Source organism: Trichechus manatus, unplaced genomic scaffold (assembly GCF_000243295.1).
Source record: "Trichechus manatus latirostris isolate Lorelei unplaced genomic scaffold, TriManLat1.0 scaffold00002, whole genome shotgun sequence".
Classification (NCBI taxonomy): Eukaryota; Metazoa; Chordata; class Mammalia; order Sirenia; family Trichechidae; genus Trichechus; species Trichechus manatus.
Window position 1 is genome coordinate 3677504 of NW_004443938.1, and position 18414 is coordinate 3695917.

Below are 18414 nucleotides of genomic sequence, written 5' to 3' on the forward strand. Positions count from 1 at the left end.
TGTACCCGTCACTGCACTCTCTCCGTCCCGGCTTCTCTAGCAGTCCCGTGTATCTGTCACTGCACTCTCTTGTCCCGGCTTCTCTAGCAGTCGCGTGTATCTGTCACTGCACTCTCTTGTCCCGGCTTCTCTAGCAGTCCCGTGTATCTGTCACTGCACCCCGTCATCTAGGTGCTATGCTTCTAAACGTAAAGAAGGAAGTTTTTGAAAATGTTCCTTGAATGAAAATCACTTCCTAAAGTTCATGCACTCCGGGTATATTAGCTACTAGCTGTTTTGTTACAAAACTCCTCTCAACAACTACAACTTTGTAAAGAAAACTTTGTAAAGAAGAAGAGGTGCTGGTCTTCACAGCTTATACTCTCTACCCATCCTGAGTCCCACTATGTCTGTTAATAACAATGTCTTCTCCCGGGCTGAAATCCTAAATCTCACCTTGGAAAGCTTTTCTTTTTCCCACTGCCCTCTAATACCCTGCCCCTGTGCCAAAATATTAGTTTACCGAGTCTTGTTGATTACTCCTTTCTAATGCAATCTTTATCTGTCCACGGGAGTCCCTGGGTGATGCTAATGGCTACACACTTGGCTACTAACCAAAAGGCTGGTGTTGAATCTACCGGGGGTACGTCAGAAGAAAGGCCCGGCAGTCTACTTCCAAAAGCTCACAGCCATTGAAAACCCTAGGAAGCACAGTTCTGCTCGGAGACACACGGGTCACCGCCAGCCCGAGCTGACTTGATGGTTTGTTTTGGTTTTGTCTGTCCCTTTGTTGCCATTCTTCCTCTACCGTCTTGTCTAGATTTGCCTCGGGAGTTTCACTTTTTCTAGTTTTCTAACTTCTCCAAATTTCATGCAAATTCTCTAAGAAATCACTGTGTGCTAGACATTCCAAGAGACACAAAAGAAACACACAGCCCTTGTCCTCAGTGAGCTCATAATTTAGCAGTAGGGCACAGACACGTGCAGATAACTATGACAACTAAGCAGAGGACATGTGAACGTAGTAAAGAGAGAAAAGAACAAGAGAAAACATCACAAAAAGTCACAGCTGCTGAAAGAAACCAATGATAAATTTTCCAGCTGGCAAAGGGGGAAGATGGACCATTTCAGGCAGAGAATAAGGTCAGAAAATGAAAAAAAAAAAAGATCCAAGAAAGCAAAAGCCACTTTCAAGGAATAAATTCAGTTTGGATTAATTCCAAGGTTCCACATCAACAGTAAGGCCATAAGGCCAGAAAGGTCAGTTGGTGTCAACGATGCAAGCTCTTCAAAGCACGGAGGAGCAATGTGGAAACCACTGGTAACTGCAGTCACACAGACACTGCAATTCAACAGTGGAAGGAAGAGACCGACAGCTGAGTTTTAACATTAATTCATCAACAGTCACGCAGAACTGAAAAGACGGGGAAGCTGTATCATCTCAAAGACACATGCCAGCTACGCCACTGCAGACCAGAGCAGGGCCGGCTGGTAACGGGGCCGCTGGAGACGAACGGGCCTCACCAAGGAGCTCAGAACACTTATCACGGGCGGGGGACACTCACCGTAACCATCCACAGTCACAGTGACCTGTGGAGGGCACAGCAACCTGACTCTTGAGGTGGTTTTAAAACGCAGCTGGCTAAGAGCTCACTGGTCTCGATCCACGGCTCGTTTTCTTCCAGAGAAACAGAGGTCAAAAGAAGGTCAATAAAAACAATCCGTGTGTTTTTTAACCTCACTGTTGGTGAGAGATTTCCTCTCAAAGCTGTAGAGTAAAGCCCCAGTAAAGGATGGAAAGGCCAAAGCAGAAACGTGTGCTCCTCACTACTTAACTCGGGGGAGTAAAACAATGACCCTTAGAAGATACAGAAAACCGCAGGCTGGGTTCATGCAGACAACTCACACCTCCGAAACAGGGCAAACGGACGGGGTGCTTGGGGTACAGTCAGAGTGGGATACTGAGTAATATGTTTACTTAGTTCGTTTTCAAACCAAACCAGCTACCCAGGAGAGCTTTCACTGGGTCTAGCAGAGAACAGTAGTTAGTGCTTCTACAACCCGAGGCCAGAGCACCTGGGCCCAGGAGAGCCTGAGTCCTCACCCACAGACTGGCTGACTCCGTCCAGTGCCGAGGCGATGCCTCAGGCTGAAACCAAGCAGTCACAGTAAGAGAGTCAGAACAGAGAAGTGAGGAAGAAGAACCGGAACTGGGTCTTTGGGTAGATTTATTTTTGTCTTGTGTGGCTTCACTTCAGTAGAAATGAAGATCATAACGACAGTTTTTTTTTTCCACATATGATTTAAATGCGCTAGCGGGATAACCAGGTGAGTGTATTTTGTGAAGAACTGGAAATTCTGGTGTAGAAATACGTGAAAGGGCTAAGCTGGACTTAGGGAGACTTCCAGAGTCATCCATATGATAACAAGAAAAACAAGAAATAGGAATAATTACAATGGCAAATAGTTATACAATATTACTACCTGTCCAGCAGTGTTCTAAGAGTTTTATACACACGGATCCCTTCAGTTAGCCCTCATTCCAACCCTGAGGTGGAGACTGTAATGATCTCCCTTTTACAGACGCGGAAACTCACGTACAGGGAAGCTAAGTAACTCACAGAGGGTTGCACAGCTAGGCAGAGCTGGGAGCCGAACCTGGCTCCACTGTTAAGGAAGAAGCCTGCACGGGGGCAATCCCTACTGTGAAGAGGTGACAAGGAAACGCAAGGCAGGCAACGGGCGAGGAACGGAGGCCAGCGGCACAGAAGCCAGCAGAGGCTCGGGCTAGCAGGGTGTCACTACCCCCTACCGCGGCCCCAGGAGACAGCAGGCGCCTTTTCCTTGTTTTTTCACTCCCCAGGGCCTAGCACCTTGCCATCCTGTAGTAAGCGCACAACAAAAACTCAGGAAATAAGTGATGAGCGAACAAACGCAAGAAGGAATGGAGTGGAAACACGGGGGCACTGAGGTGAGAACTCCAGGCAGGCTGAGCTAGTCATTGTCCACAGACCTGGCCGTGCGGCCGGCGTCCACACTCACTGCCCTGTCTCCTTGGCACGTCCTTCCCAATCCTCACCACCGCTGACACCCTAGTCTTGCATGTCACAGCAAAGGTTAACAAAATGTTAGCGTGAAACAATCACTGCTCCCTCTTAACTAAAATGATTACTTAGGAGCTGTGTGCAGAGAATCATGCATCACATGACCTTCCCTCTACAACCTCAAGCCATTCCTGAAATGTTAATTACACTCTGTGAGCATCGCCTCATCCTGAAGAGCTCTAAGCTCTTAACACCACTGAACTTCCTTATGTTTTATTTTATAGCTTGTATTTCCCACAGAATCTGTTTACTGTGCCTTCCATGCAATAGGTATTCAGGCAAGCTTTACTGATTTCCAAAGATTCTGCCCTGACAGGAGATACACTCTGAAACTCCAACTGAAGTAAGTGAGTGGCCCGTAGCCCTCCACCTTTTATCTATAAATATCTATCACTAAAACTACACATTTACCAGACATCTCCACCCTCACAGCTGTTGTCTATGAGACAGAGTATCTGCAGGGAAAGCTAATGTGCCTAAATAGAGACCAGACCATTAATCTCCTTAGCAGGATCTCTAAAAAGAAACAATAAGAGGAAGAAAAACTGCCAATCAAAAAGTGGAAGTTTGAAAATATTTAGAAACTAAGTGAAATCAAGTTAAGTTTTAACTTAGTTTTAAAAATACCTTCCAGTTCAAAAAACTAACTAGCCTACAAATTAACCATTATTATATATACAGTTAGCATATAAAATATTACACATCTTCTTACGTAACCCAACAATAAAGATAACTGACAATCTGTTGAGTGTTTTCTATGCCAAGCGCTCTCCTTAGCATTTTACTTGGACCACCACCACCACCACCGCCACCGATCTGACTCCGACTCATGGCGACCCCACGTGTATCCGAGTAGAACTGTGCTCCGTACAGTTTCCAGTGGCTGATTTTTCAGAAGTAGACTGGCAGGCCTTTCTTCTGAGGCAACTCTGGGTGCACATGAACCATCAATCTTTTGGTTAGAGGCCAAGCATGTAAACTGTTTGCACCACCCGAGAATCTCGTGCATATAAGCCTCACAAGCACAGGAGATGGATCTTGTTATCTCTGTTTTACAAATGAGGAAACTGAGAGGTAAGTAATGACTCCATGTCAGCTAGGAAGTGTTGAAGCTGATTTGTTCCCAGACCGTCTGGCTCCTGAACCCAACACTGTATCAACAACCAGAACAGCTGAAGCAGCAGCGTCAGAGATATCACATTTCCAATTTTCCTAACAATTTCCATGTACAGAATCCGAGTATAATTCATTTTGTTTTCAAGCTAAAGGTTATTTAAACCTTGTACTAATCTGCATGGCTAAACTAAGCGGCCGATAATTAAAACAGAAAGAGAACAAGTAAGAGATGATTATACTTACCTCCCCACTGGCTGGCCCTTTTTCTTTCTGTTGACAGCGTCTAATCACTTCTAATAACAGGGGTCCACTCACAGTACCTTCTGCTTCAATAATACCTAAATCTCGGGCTAAATTCTCTCGACCTTCAAGACCTTGGAGCTAGGGAAGGAATAAGATATAAGCCCACAAAATGTAGCAGAAAATAATTTTAGAGGTTAAATAAAAATATTTTTAGAGCTCAATGATGTCCCTGAACTCAAAGAGCCTGACTTCCTGATGGATAAAATGTTCATTTTTAAAGGTTATACATATTTCTTTTGCAGAACCTGCACATTCACTTTCCACTAACAGTTGCACGCTAACATCCTAACGAAATAAACTCTATGATAAAACACTCCTGTCTCGGCAAACTTCTGAGGGATACGAAGCAGCCACACTGCGGCCAGCTACCTGACAGCTCTGCTGGCTCAAAAACTCTAAAAAACCATCGATATGCAAGAAACTGTAAGCTGTCAAGCTCTGCTAACTTGCAGCTTATAAACAAATAATGTATTTGTACCAAAGCAGGTTTCACAGGACAGACGTAGAGATTATTATTCTTACTGTGCTACTTTCAGGTTGAAAAACAGCCAAGGTAAAGTCAAGGTTGAAAAACTGAAGAAATTCTGCAACAAGACTAGCCACTAATCGACCTGTAAAAATCAAGAAAAAGAACGTGGGTAAGCAAACCTTTAAGAACTTTCAAAGTCCTTCCGTGAACATTGTGAAATAAGATAAACGAAGTTAATGAAACAGAATTCTAAATTTTTTAAATAACAAATTTCATCTCTTTGAATATGATTAAATAATGAAACTGCCTATTTCCCCATTTTTTCATTAAGATCATCAGTCTGCAACTATCTATTAGTAAGACAATGTCACATTTTATAAATGAATAACAGTGTTCTGCTTTATATAGTAAAAAGTATTGTAGACATCAAAAAAAGTACTGTAGACATCCTGATTTCTCCCAAATTGTGTCAAGATTTGAAAATTCAAAGACAGATAAACAAAACCCAGTGGAACATCTTACCTTCTTTTGTATTCAAAAACCTCTTCAGGCTCTCGTTGACTAAAGGAGTTTTGTTCTGTTAAAAAACAAAAATTTTAAGTGTCACGTATTTATCCTAAAAACAACTACAAAATGTAGATTAAGTTCACTTTTAAGACAAAAAGTGTAATACACTATCATTCATAAAATTATGGTTAAAACCATTCCACAACTATCGCTTCGTTTCATGCTATTTAATAATTTTTCAAAATTAACACAACAAAACCATACATGAAGATATGTATTTATATTTGATTTCTAAATGTTTTATAAATTGATTATTAATTGCTTTAGAAGTCAGATCTTCAAATGCCCCTTTGCATGAAATGAAACTTCTATAAAACTTGCTTATTTCAAGTCTATGAAATTTGATACTGTTATCTAACGATTTATCTACCAGTTACAGCACACTTGCTCACTAGGAATAGAACTCTGATCACACACTTGCAAGTCCCAGCTTATCAGTGCTATGTGAGATGACTGTGGCGCAAAGGCCAATTTATATACTTTTGCAATCATACATCTGAACAAATATAAGAAAAAAATATTTCTAGCACATCAAATCTGTGATTACTGCTGAGAATGGGGCTAAGTAGGCAGCATATGGTAAGTTTCCTGAAGCAGATCACATGAATTTTAAGTGCAGTGCACAGGCATCCTCACGAATGTTTCAGATCTAAACTTCCAGCCATAACTGCTCAGAACACAGGTAGTACAGACAATGTGGATCGCTCATATGGATCTGCACATCCTGCATTTCTATCAGGCTGACTCTTCTGAGGTTACCCTAAAAGTCAGACAGTGGTGATTCTCTCTTAAGGGGCAAGGAGGGGATTACACTGGAAGGAAGCAAGTGCAGAGTGCTGGTAAGGTTCACTGTGTTGTTTGTCTTCTCACTGCTGACTTGGAGAGTTGTTCTGGCTACTCTAGCTCCTCTGCATTTCCACACATCTTTTAGAATCAGTTTGTAAATTTCCACAAAAATAGCCTGCTGTAGATTAATGTGGGGGAGAACTGACATCTTAAAATACTCATTTAGTCTTGTGACCCATGAACAAGGTAAACCAAAAACCCCGTTGCCGTTGGGTAGATTCCAACTCATAGGAACCCTACAGGACAGAGTAGAACTGCTCCACAGGGTTTCCAAGACTGTGATCTTTATGGAAACAGACTCCCACATCTTTCTCGTGTGGAGTGGTTGGTGGGTTTGAATGGCCAACCTTTTGGTTTGCAACCTAGCATTTAACCACTGTGCCACCAGAGCTCCTGAAAAGGTGTCTCTCTCCATTTCCCTCAGCAATGTTTTGTACTTTGCAGTTAAAGGTCCTACACATCTTTGGTCCGATTTACTCCTAAGTAAATGGATAAACATATCTCATTCACGTAAATGGCCCCGACAGCCACAGCTAACTTACAGAGGAAACAAAGCTGGACAGCTAATGTGAAGTGATTTCAAAACTTATCACAAAGCTATAGCAATTATGACAGTGTGGGAGTGGACTAAAGACGGACACATAGATCAATGGGACGAATAAGAGTACAGAAATAGCCCTGCACATCTACGGCAATTCAGCAGATACAGGAGTAGTCTTTTCAACAAACGGTGCTGGAACAATTAGATATCCATATGTAAAAAAAATGAACTTTAATCCATAACTTGTACCAAAGGTAATATCTAAAACTATAACACATCAAGAAAATGTAGAAGAAAGTTATCATGACCTTACGTTGGGCAAAGATTTCTTACGTATAACACCAAAAGCACAATCCATAGAAGAAAAAAATCAAATTAAAAACTTCTGCTCTTCTAAAGACCCTCTGAAGAGGATGAAAAGACAAGCCACAGACTGGTAGAAAACATCTGCAAAGCATTTATCTGGTTAAGAATTTGTATATCCAGAATATATAAAGACCTCTCAGAACTCAACAATATAAGACAAAAAAATCAATTAACAAACGGGCAAAACATTTGAATAGATATTTCCCAAAATAAAACATATAAATAAGCAAATGAAAAGACATTCAGTATCGCTAATCATTAACCCATTGCTGTCAAGTCGATTCCGACTCATAGTGACCCTATAGGACAGGGTAGAACTGCTCCGTAGGGTTTCCAAGGCTGTAATCTTTATGGAAGCAGACTGCCATGTCTTTCTTCCGTGGAGCAGCTGGTGGGTTCGAACCACTGACCTTTCCATTAGCAGCTGAGCGCTTAACCACTGCACTACCAGGGCTCCTTTGTTGATCATTACCTGTTGCTGCTAAGTCGATTCCGACTCACAGCCACCCTACAGGACAGAACAGAACTGCCCCCCTAGGGTTTCCGAGGAGCAGCTGGTGGATTCGAACTGCCAACCTTTTGGTTCGCAGCCAAGGTCTTAACCACTGCGCCAGCAGGGCTCCTCGTTAATCATTAGGGAAACGTAAATTAAATCCATAATGAGATACCACCACACACATCTGACCTACCAAATGCTGGCAAGGGTGTGGAGGAATCGGAACCCTCACCCGCTGCTGAGGGGTATGCGAAATGGTACAACCACTTGGAAAAGCAGCTTGGCAGTTCCTTAAAAAGTTAAAAATATACCTACTATGTGATCCAGCCATTCTACATCTAGGTGTTTCTCTGTCCCAAGAGAACAGAAAGCACAGATCCAAATGAATGTTCGGAGCAGCTTTGTTTGTAACGGTAAAAAACTGGAAACAACTCAAATGTCCATCAACACGTGAATGGCTAAACAAATCGTGGTGTAGCCATACAATGGAATTCCACTCAAGGATAAAATGGAATGAACTACTAATACACACTTCAATGTGAATGAATTTCAAATACACTTTACTGAACAAAAGAAGCCAGACCCAAAAAAAGAGTATACACTGTATGATGTGATTTGTTTAGCTCTTAAAAATGCCAGGGTTGCCTGGGGCCCACAAAGGGCAAACTTTTGAGGGCCACAGTTATGCTCACTATCTGGAATGTGGTTATCATCTCATAGTTGCATACCTATGTTAAAATTTAACAAACTGTACATTTCGGATTTGTCCAGTTTACTGTAGGTCAATTACATCCGAATTAAGCTGTTTTTAAAAACAGACAAACAAAAAGGATGAGGGGAAAGACCCTAGGAAGGCTGGTCTATGAAACTCTATGACACTGAATCAACAGAAATATTTAAAGAAAATGGAGGGCCAAGATCAGCTGTGAATTATAAACAGCCCATATGGGGCCAGTGTGGAGAAGGGATTTCAGGAGGATGGTGGGACACCCGAGAAGGAGACTGGAGAGGAACTAAGCACGCGTGGACAAAGCGGGGAGCGGGGATCAGGCATTTCAGACGCAGAACTGACAGGGCGAGCTGACGAAGAAAGCCTCCGATTTCTTGCCTGGGTACTGCGTAGAATGAAGTTACTGTAAGTAAGATCAGTCTAGTGGGCAGTCTGAGAAACTCATCTAAGCTCAGGTAAGGGATCAGGACTAGACATATAGGGCTGAAGTTACTGGTTTGCTTCAGGTCATCCAGGGAGAGAAAGCAGGATAAAACTGTGACCAGAACTCATGGGAGACCGCACCAACGATTTCGGTGAGGTACAGAGGAAAAAGATCATGCTAGAGAAACTAAAGAGCAGTCAAAACAAAAACAGAAAAACAGAACAAAAAGGGGCCCCGGAGGTCAAGGCAAGTTTTCAAGAAGGAATTAAAGTCAAATGCCACAAAAACGAGGTGTGATAGGTGAGAACTAAAATATACTTAATTTGGAGATTCTTCTTGACCACAGCAAGAGAAACTGCATAGGTGTAGCAGTAGAGATGTAAGATTTTAATGGATAAAGAGGTGCCTGAAGCATAAGAAATGGTATAAGACACACACACTCTTTAAAACCTTGACCAGGAGGAAACAAACAGCGCTGCTGAGAGAACGTGAGCGAAGAGTTTTCTCTTTAAAAGAAAATTTAGTCACGCTTTCATGCCACAGGGAAGTGCCAACAGAAAGGGAGACACTACAAATGACTGACGGCAGGTTATTCAGGAGATTTAGAAACTATGAAAGGGAAAACCCAGATGAAAGGTTATTCTTAGACCAGACAGATGCCCTTCTACTAAGGGAGGAAGGAAAGAGGTGCAGGTAAACGCAGCCGCAGCTAAGCTTTTTCTGAGGGGAGTGGTAGACTGGGAGTGGGAGAGAAAAACGTTAGGATCTGACGGTTTCTAACTTCTCTGTGAAGGGAGAGACAAGACCATCTGTTGAGAGTGAAGCAGAAGGCTGGAGTGAAGCTGCAGTGGGAGGTGCTGAGTAAAAAGAAGAGCTGCTGGGCCCTGCTCAGGACCTAGCTGAGGTGTCAGGACTCAGTGACTTTTCTCTAGCAGCATCACACACCGAGGAAGAAGCTAGTTTACTGATTAAATCACCATTGAAGTTTTTTTCTCCCCCCACCACTCGTCTGTCAGTTTGTCATACTGTGATGGCTTGTGTGTTGCTGTGATGCTAGAAGCTATGTTACCAGTCTTTCAAATACCAACAGGGTCACTCATGGTGGACAGGTTTCAGTAGAGCTTCAAGACCAAGACAGACTAGGAAGAAGGACCTGGCGATCTACTTCTAAAAAAACTGGCCAGTGAAAACCTTATTTTCACTGATAGCATGCCAAAAGATGAGCCCCTCAGGTGGGGAGGCACTCAAAATGCAACTGAGGAAGAGTTGCCTCCTCAGAGTCGATCTTAATGGCATGGATGGAGTCAAGCTTTCGGGACCTTCATTTGATGATGCTGCATGACTCAAAATGAGAAGAAACAGCTGCAAAACATCCTCGAAGATTCTAAACATGGAATGTACTAAGTATGAATCTAGGAAAATTGGAAGTCAAAAATGAAATGGAACACATAAAGATCGATAACCTAGCATTAAACTCATTGCCACTGAGTCAATTCCAACTTATAGCAACCCTACAGGACAGAGTAGAACTGCCCTACAGAGTTTCCAAGGAGCAGCTGGTGGATTTGAATTGCCGACCTTTTGGTCAGCAGTCATAGCTCTTAACCACTGCTCCACCAGGGCTCCTCATATATGAACTGGAACATATAAAGATAGGTATCCTAGTCATTAGTCAGCTGAAATGGACTGGTATTGGCTCTTTTGAGTTGGATAGTCATATGGTTTTCTATGCCGGGAATGACAACTTGAAGAGGAATGGCATTGCACTCATCATCAGAAAGAACATTTCAAGATCTATCCTGAAGTACAATGCTGTCAGTGATAGGATAATATCCATACGCCTACAAGGAAGACCAATTAATACAACTATTATTTAAGTTTACGCACCAACCGCTCAGGCCAAACATGAAGAAATTGAAGATTTTTACCAATTCTGCAGTCTGAAATTGATCAAACACACAATCCAGACACATCAATAATTACTGGTGATTGGAACACAAGAGACTGAAACAAAGAAGAAGGATCAGTGGTTGGAAAATATGGCCTTGGTGATAGAAATGACACCAGAGATCACATAACAGAACTGACTTACTCACTGCAAGTATCTTTTTCAAACAACATAAAAAGCAACTATACATGTGGACCTCGGTGGATAGAATATGCAAGAATCAAAGCATCTACATCTGTGGAAAAAAACAACAGAGCAGCACAGTCTCATCGGTCAGGAGATGACCGTTGAACAGACCATCAACTGCCCACAAGCAAGTTCAAGCTGAAGCGACATCAGGATTAGAGGAAGATACTGTAACAACCCGCGATAAGCAGATGACACAACCTTGCTTGCTGAAAGTGAAGAGGACTTGAAGCACTTACTGATGAAGATCAACGACTACAGCCTTCAGTATGGATTACACCTCAACATAAAGAAAACAAAAATCCTCACAACTGGACCAATAAGCAACATCATGATAAATGAAGAAAATAATGAAGTTGTCAAGGATTTCATTTTACTTGGATCCACAATCAACACCCATGAAGCAGCAGCCAAGAAATCAAAAGACACACTGCATTGGGCAAATGCACTGCAAAAGACCTCTTTAAAGTGTTAAAAAGCAAAGATGTCACCTTGAAGACTAAGGTGCACCTGACCCAAGCCATGGTGTTTTCAATTGCCTCATATGCATGCGAAAGCTGGACGATGAATAAGGAAGACTGAAGAAGAATCAATGCCTTTGAATTACGATGTTGGCGAAGAATATTGAACATACCATGGACTGCCAGAAGAATGAACAAATCTGTCTTGGAAAAATATAGCCAGAATGCTCCTTAGAAGCGAGTATGGAGAGACTGCCTCGCCAGCTTTGGACAAGTTATCGGGAGGGACCAGTCCCTGGAGAAGGACATCATGGTTGGTAAATTAGAGGGTCTTCGAAAAAGGAGAAAGACTCTCAACAAAATGGACTGACACAGTGGCTGCAACAATGGGCTCAAACACAGCAACAATTGTGAGGATGGCACAGGACCTGGCGGTGTTTTGTTCTGCTGTACACAGGGATGCTACGAGTCAGAACCAAATCGATAGCATCTAACAACAGCAACAACTAAATGTTTTTTAGACCAAATATGGCTGGAAAGCAAGGGAGTTAAAGTTTTGGAGGGCATAGGTCATGGGGTCCAGATGAGTAAAGAATGAAAGGCAGCCAAGAGAAGACTGGTGCCTGGAAACACAAGAGAGAGCAAAGGATGGGGGGGTCGGATGGGATCACGAGTGGGTGTATAGGTCTAAAGACTCGACGAGGATAGAGACTGATTTGTCATAGAGAAAGCCTTTAAGACTTTGACATGGACTGATTCTTGTTGACAAAAAGATCCAGGATATTTACTAAGGACGGTTGCAAAACTTGGGAGTGAACAAAAAAACCTTAATTATATACTTGAACCCAGAGAAGTGACTAGACTTTTGACACGAAGAAAGATCAGCATGATTTTAAAATAATTGGGTAGTCAGGTAAGTTGAGGAAAAGTTGGATCCTATATACTTCCTCCCCATCAGAATTCACAATGCATATGAGCATACTAAAACTTCTGAAGAGTCCTGCAGCAAAGTATATCACTGACAATGGAACCATTTCTCCAAATAAGTCCAATGGCCGTGTGTTTCAGATTTCCTCTAGGAAAGGGAATTATCACACTTAAGACTTAATATTAGTCTCAGAGTTACTGTTGTAGCTTAACATTCTTAACAGTAAAGTTCTAAAATATATACAAAAAAGGAATGATTTTGGCTCTCTCCCAAAATAAAAAAATGTAATTCTTTACCATCACCTGTCTGCCGATTTGTCATACTATAGTGGCTTGTGTGTTGTTCTGATGCTAGAAGCTATGCTACCAGTACTTCAAATACCAGCAGGGTCACTTATGGTGGACAGGTTTCAGTTGAGCTTCCAGACTAAGACACACTAGGAAAAAACACCTAGTGATCTACTTCCAAAACTCAGCCAGTGAAAACCCTATGAATCGGAACAGAATACTGGCCGACTAGAAGCAAACATGCTAAGGATGGTGAAGATGGTGCAGGGCCAGGGAACACTCTGTTGTTATACACTGGATTCCCATGAGTTAGAGCCAACTCAACAGCAGCTAACAACAACAATCTTAACAGTTCAAAACTGTCCTTGACTATAAACCAAAAGCCACTGCTGTCAAGTGAATTCTGGCTCATAGAGACCCTACAGGACAGAGGAGAACTGACCCACAGAGCTTCTAAGGCTGTAAATCTTTATGAAAGCAGACTGCCACATCTCTCCCCTGCGGAGCGGCTGGTGGGTTTGAGCCGCTGACCTCATTAGCAGCCGAGTGCTTAACCACTGCACCACCAGGGCTCCTTTATCCTTGACTATACACGACTATAACCACTAACCACAAATTATGAGTCAAATGTTAATCGATACAGTGATATTAAAATTTCTAAAGTTCATACCTCTACTTTTTCTTGCTCCTCTAGTGCTAGAAACACAGCTGCTCGGAGTTCAGCCTTAAAAAAAATAAGACAAAATAGAACAATCATTTCAAGGCAATTTTCATTACAAGAAGCACACACTGGGTTTTTCCTACTCCTGATAGATATTTTGTGTCTATCTATTAAGGGGGAAACCCTGGCGGTGCAGTGATTAAGAGCTACGACTGCTAACCAAAAGGTCAGCAGTTGGAATCCACCGGTCCTCTTTGGAAACTCTTTGAGCCAGTTCTTTTGTGTCCTAGGGCCGCTATGAGTGGGAATTGACTCAAGGGCACCGGGTCACGGGTTATTTATTAAGGAGCTGATGAAGAAGCAATTCACAATGTGGGCGTGACCCCAACACTAAGTTCCACAGGCACCGTTCACAGCACCTAACTGAAGAAAGAAAAACTAGCAAGACAGTAATGCTCACTGGGAAAAGGCCGACGAGAGGTCAGAAAGTCATACCGACGTCTTGAAGAGTTACTGTAAGCTCCTCATTTCTCCACGAGCCTATTTCTTCTCCTTGTAATTTTATTTTAGTAATCACTGTTTAAAGGAACCCTGGTGGTGCAGTGGTTAAAATGCTCGGCTGCTAACCGAAAGGTTGGTGGCTCAAACCCGCCAATTGCCCCACAGGACAAAGATGCAGCAGTCTGCTTCCGCAAAGATTCCAGCCTTGGAAACCCTGTGGGGCAGTTGTACCTTGTCTTATAGAGATGCTGAGTGGGTATCAACTGGACAGTGACCATTGTTTTGATTAAATACCCTCCTTTCCCCTCAATTAATGAGTGGTTAGGGTTCAAATGAGTCCCTGGGTGCTGCAAACTGTTTACGCACTGGTCTACTACCAAAAGGTTGGAGGTTCCAGGCGATCCAAAAGTGCCCGGGAAGAAAGGCCTGGTGATCTACTACTGAAAATCGAGCCATTGAAAACTCTATGGATCTAGTTCTACTCTGACACACACGGAGTCACCATGAGTTGGAGTCTACTCCCGGGCAAGTTTTTTTTTTTTTCTAACACCCAAAAACTCTGAGAAATAACGTACAGGGAACTAGCCAAAACAGCTTTACTAAAACAAGCTTGAGAGTCTCACTCGCTGTCGTACCTCCACCTCCAGCAGCTCGGCCCGACAGTCAAGAGTGGGTGTCTAGAAAGAGTGTTTACTACTTGTTAGTTTTCTGTGGAACCGATGCCGACTCATGGCGACCCCAGGTGTGCAAGGCAATGCTCCATTTAGGAAGCCAATCGCCAGGCCTGTCTTCCGAGAAGGCTCTGGGCGAGTTTGAACCACCAACTCTGTGGCTAGTAGTCTAGAGCTTATCCCAGCAGTAGGCTGCGGAACCATTTGCGCCACCCGGGATGGACGTGTAGAGGGTTTGCTACTGAACTCCCTCGAACCCACTGGTGGCCACCATACAGCTGCCTAGTCCCGTGGAGAGGAAGGTCCAGGGAGGCTGACTGGTCCGAGGTCTCCCTGACAGCGCAGCCTGCGCAGACCTTACGTTTCCTGACTGTCTCCCAGGCTGCAGCCCCTGACCAAAGCGGAGGCTGTCCTGAAGAATAACACTGCATCTCGCGCTTTTATTACCCGCAGACACAGGTCACAGGAGTCGGGGGTCCCACCAAACCGCGGCGAGCCCGGCCCCGGCGCGGGAAACGGCCCGACCTGCCAGTCCCGGGGACGCAGGGGTGGGCAGAGGTGAGGACCCGGCCCCGCATCGCGCCGGTCCTCCAGGCCCCGCGGTCCGACACACGCTCCCCGCGCTGCCGGCCTCTTCGCCGCGGCCCGCGGCCCTTTGTGACGCCCGCTCCCCTCCGCCAGCCGCGACCGCCGCGGCCGCCCCGCCGCACCTTGATCCGGTTGAGAACCCCGCTATTCTCCAGCGTCTGCACCAACAGGTCCCGCAGCTCCGTGTCCTCCTCCGCCACCACCGCGGTCGCCGTGGCCGCCATCTTGCTTCTCCAAGACAACCGCCAAACTGCGCTAACGGCCGACCGCCGCCGCAGATTCCACACGGCCGCGGGGCGGGGCGACGCGGTGGGCGGGGCTCGACGCTGCGGGGAAACGTGGTGGGCGGAGTAACGTGTTAGGAGAGAGGTGAGACGCAGGGGGCGGGGCCTCAGGCCTCGGGGCGGGGCCTTGGGTTACGAAGAGCGTGGCCCCGGAGGAGCGGGGCCTTCGTTTGTGGGGCGTGGCTTCGGACTTGAGGAGTCCGGGGCCTAGAGAGGCGGGGCCTGCCGCCACGGGGAGACGCAGTGGGCGTGGCCTCAGGCCTGCGGAGCTTGCCGCCCGGGAGGGGCGGGGCCTCGGGCGCGGGGTGAGTACGCACACCCGTGGGAGGCGGGCACCTGGGCAGGTGAGGTCTGGACGCTGCGGTGTGCGTGCTGGCCTGGCAGGACCACGGCGGCATCGACGACACCCAGCACCCACGTTCACGTGCGGTCTTGCTTTCCGGTACCTGTGATTCTCCTGCATGAACTTCACAAGTGCGACTACTAACCTTTTTCGCTTGGGCATGTGTACAGTTTTTAGATGTGCCTTTGCACTGTGGTTACGGAGAGTCATGCCGTTCTTAGAAGACGCGTGCTGGGCTGAAGGGCTTCGGGGAAGTACCGTGACGTCTGCACTCTCTTTCTAACGGTGCAGCCAAGGAAAGAAAAGACACACGCAAGTAGTGTACACACACGGAGAGAACGAGAAGGATGTATGTGTTCTCGCATGTACTTGGAGGATATATAACTTTCAATAGACTGTTGTATTATAGTTTACATTTTTCTGTGTGTTTGAATGGTTTTGCAATAAAATGTTGGGAAGGAAAGCGAATCCAAAATTACTGACAGGCAGTGGGACTTAAACACTAGTATACGTAGGAGTCATTAGGAAGCACGTGAGAAAAAAAAATGCAGATTCTAGAACTCCACACCCAGGGATTCTTATTTTGGGTCTGGGATGGGTCTTAGGAATCATCTTTTTTACATGTAGCCCATGTGATTCTAATGCAGGTGGTCTGTAGATTATAATTTGAGATACAAATACTTCTCTCTCTCTGCAGGGGATTGTTTCCAGGGCATCCCCTATACTGAAATCGGCAAATGCTGGAGTCCCTTATATAAAATGGCATACTATTTACATGTAACCTACGTACATCCTCCTCCATACTTTAAATCCTCTGTAAATTACTTATAATACCTAATTAAATGTAAATGTTATGTAAATAATTGTTATATTGTTTGGGGAATAATGAGGGAAAAAAAGTCTTTTTTTTCCCAAGTATTTTGGCTCCGTGGTTGGTTGGATCCGCAGACGTGAAACCTGCGGATACAGAGGGCCAAGTGTCGTATAAAGTAAAAAAGCAACAGTTGAGGTTTTCTGTATAGCCCGACCCTACTGGGAGCCTCTGTTGAAGCGGTGTCTTTACAGACGACGTTCACGCATGCACAGTAACGTTGCATACACGCACATGTATTTTTTCTAACATAACGTTCTTGGAATATATATGTATAATATATTCTAAGAACCCTAGTGGCACAATGGTTAAAGCACTTGGCTGCTAACCAAAAGGTCAGTGGTTCAAACCCACCGGCCACTCTGTGGGAGAAAGATGTCACAGTCAGCTTCCCTAAAGATTTACAGCCTTGGAAACTGTGGGTCAGTTCTACTCTGTCCTGTAGGGTTGCTATGAGTCAGAATCGACTCCACAGCAATGAGTTATATATATATGTATGTATATATATCTCTTGTACTCCATTCTTTATAACTACTGCATAGTATTCTATTTAACAGTGTTCTACAGGTTATTTTTTTGCAATGAAACTATGATTTGTTTTGTTATGAAACCAATGTATACTAATGCTGAAAATCTAAACAAAACGGGAAAATATTGAAAGTAAATGTGTCCCCCATCCTTCCTACTAACCCACCCACCACGTGGTGGCATACCCTAGACAACTACAGCTAGCAGTTTCTGATTTTAGTTCCTCTGGGTCTTTTCACTGTAACTTAAAATACTTACTCTTCTGTTTCTCGATTTATCAACTGTAAACAGCATCTTTCAAAACCATAAAAGTTTATCTTCTGTATCTTCGTTCCACCTCCTAATTTTTTTAATTATATTAGTTTTAGGTCTACGGATGGAAGCTTTCCTGACTTTAAGTTGATCACCTAAATTGTTATTTCTAAATTTTAGACCGTATCTCCTTACTATGAGAGATGAGGAAATTAGTACATTTCTACTCTTTTCTCTTTCCTTCCTCCCCTACTAATGTTGTTAGTTTTATTCTTATCTTTATGCTATTGAAAATTTGTATTGTCTTCTATCATTAATAATGACAGATTACCCAATAAGCGAGGTAGGCACGGGCTTACTTGTGCTTACTTGCTAATCTGTAGTGCACGCTTTCACCTGTTTCAGGTGAAATCGTGCACTACAAATTAGTAAGTAAACAATGTGGGGATACTCATGTGAAATTGTGCCCTACAGATTAGTAAGTAAGCACAATTAAGCCTGTGTGTACCTGGCTTGTTGGTTAATCTGCCCCTGATCATTATAATTAAATATTTCAGGCTTTGTCCATAAGTTGATTGAAAAACAAACAGCAGCATTCACGGTATTAGGGGTGAAACAGACCTGCTGGCTATAGTCCATGTGCCCTTGAACTGAACATTTTCCTGCAAATTGGTTCAACTTCCAACTCCAGCAGCTGAGATTATGTGCCTGCTGGAATTCGTGAAGCATTCCATATTTTTGGAGCCCTGGTGGCACAGTGGTTAAGAGCTCTGCTTCTAACCAAAAGGTCAGCAGTTCAAATCCGCCAGCCACTCCTGGGAAACCCTATGGGGCAGTTCTCCTCTGTCCTACAGGGTCTTGGTGAGACGGAATCAACTCGATAGCAACAGGTTTGGTTTTTTTGGTTTTGGTAGTCTATTAAAGGACTCTGGTGGCACAGTGGTTAAAGTGACTGACTGCTAAC

General features: G+C 44.0%; 1 protein-coding gene across 3 annotated transcripts in view; it reads right to left on the reverse strand.

Moving 5' to 3' along the window:
* The window catches only part of CEP43 (centrosomal protein 43), a 54698-nt gene extending 39253 nt beyond the window's left edge, over nucleotides 1–15445 (reverse strand). For all 3 annotated transcript variants that reach the window (XM_004368780.2, XM_023728518.1, XM_004368779.2), the window contains exons 1-5: nucleotides 15295–15445; nucleotides 13422–13475; nucleotides 5494–5548; nucleotides 5025–5113; nucleotides 4443–4580 (exon numbers count right to left, since the gene is read on the reverse strand). In XM_004368780.2, coding sequence (XP_004368837.1) covers nucleotides 4443–4580; nucleotides 5025–5113; nucleotides 5494–5548; nucleotides 13422–13475; nucleotides 15295–15396 — 438 coding nt within the window. In that variant the 5' untranslated portion in view covers nucleotides 15397–15445. The remainder of the gene's footprint in view (nucleotides 1–4442; nucleotides 4581–5024; nucleotides 5114–5493; nucleotides 5549–13421; nucleotides 13476–15294) is intronic.
* Nucleotides 15446–18414: the final 2969 nt, after the last annotated feature.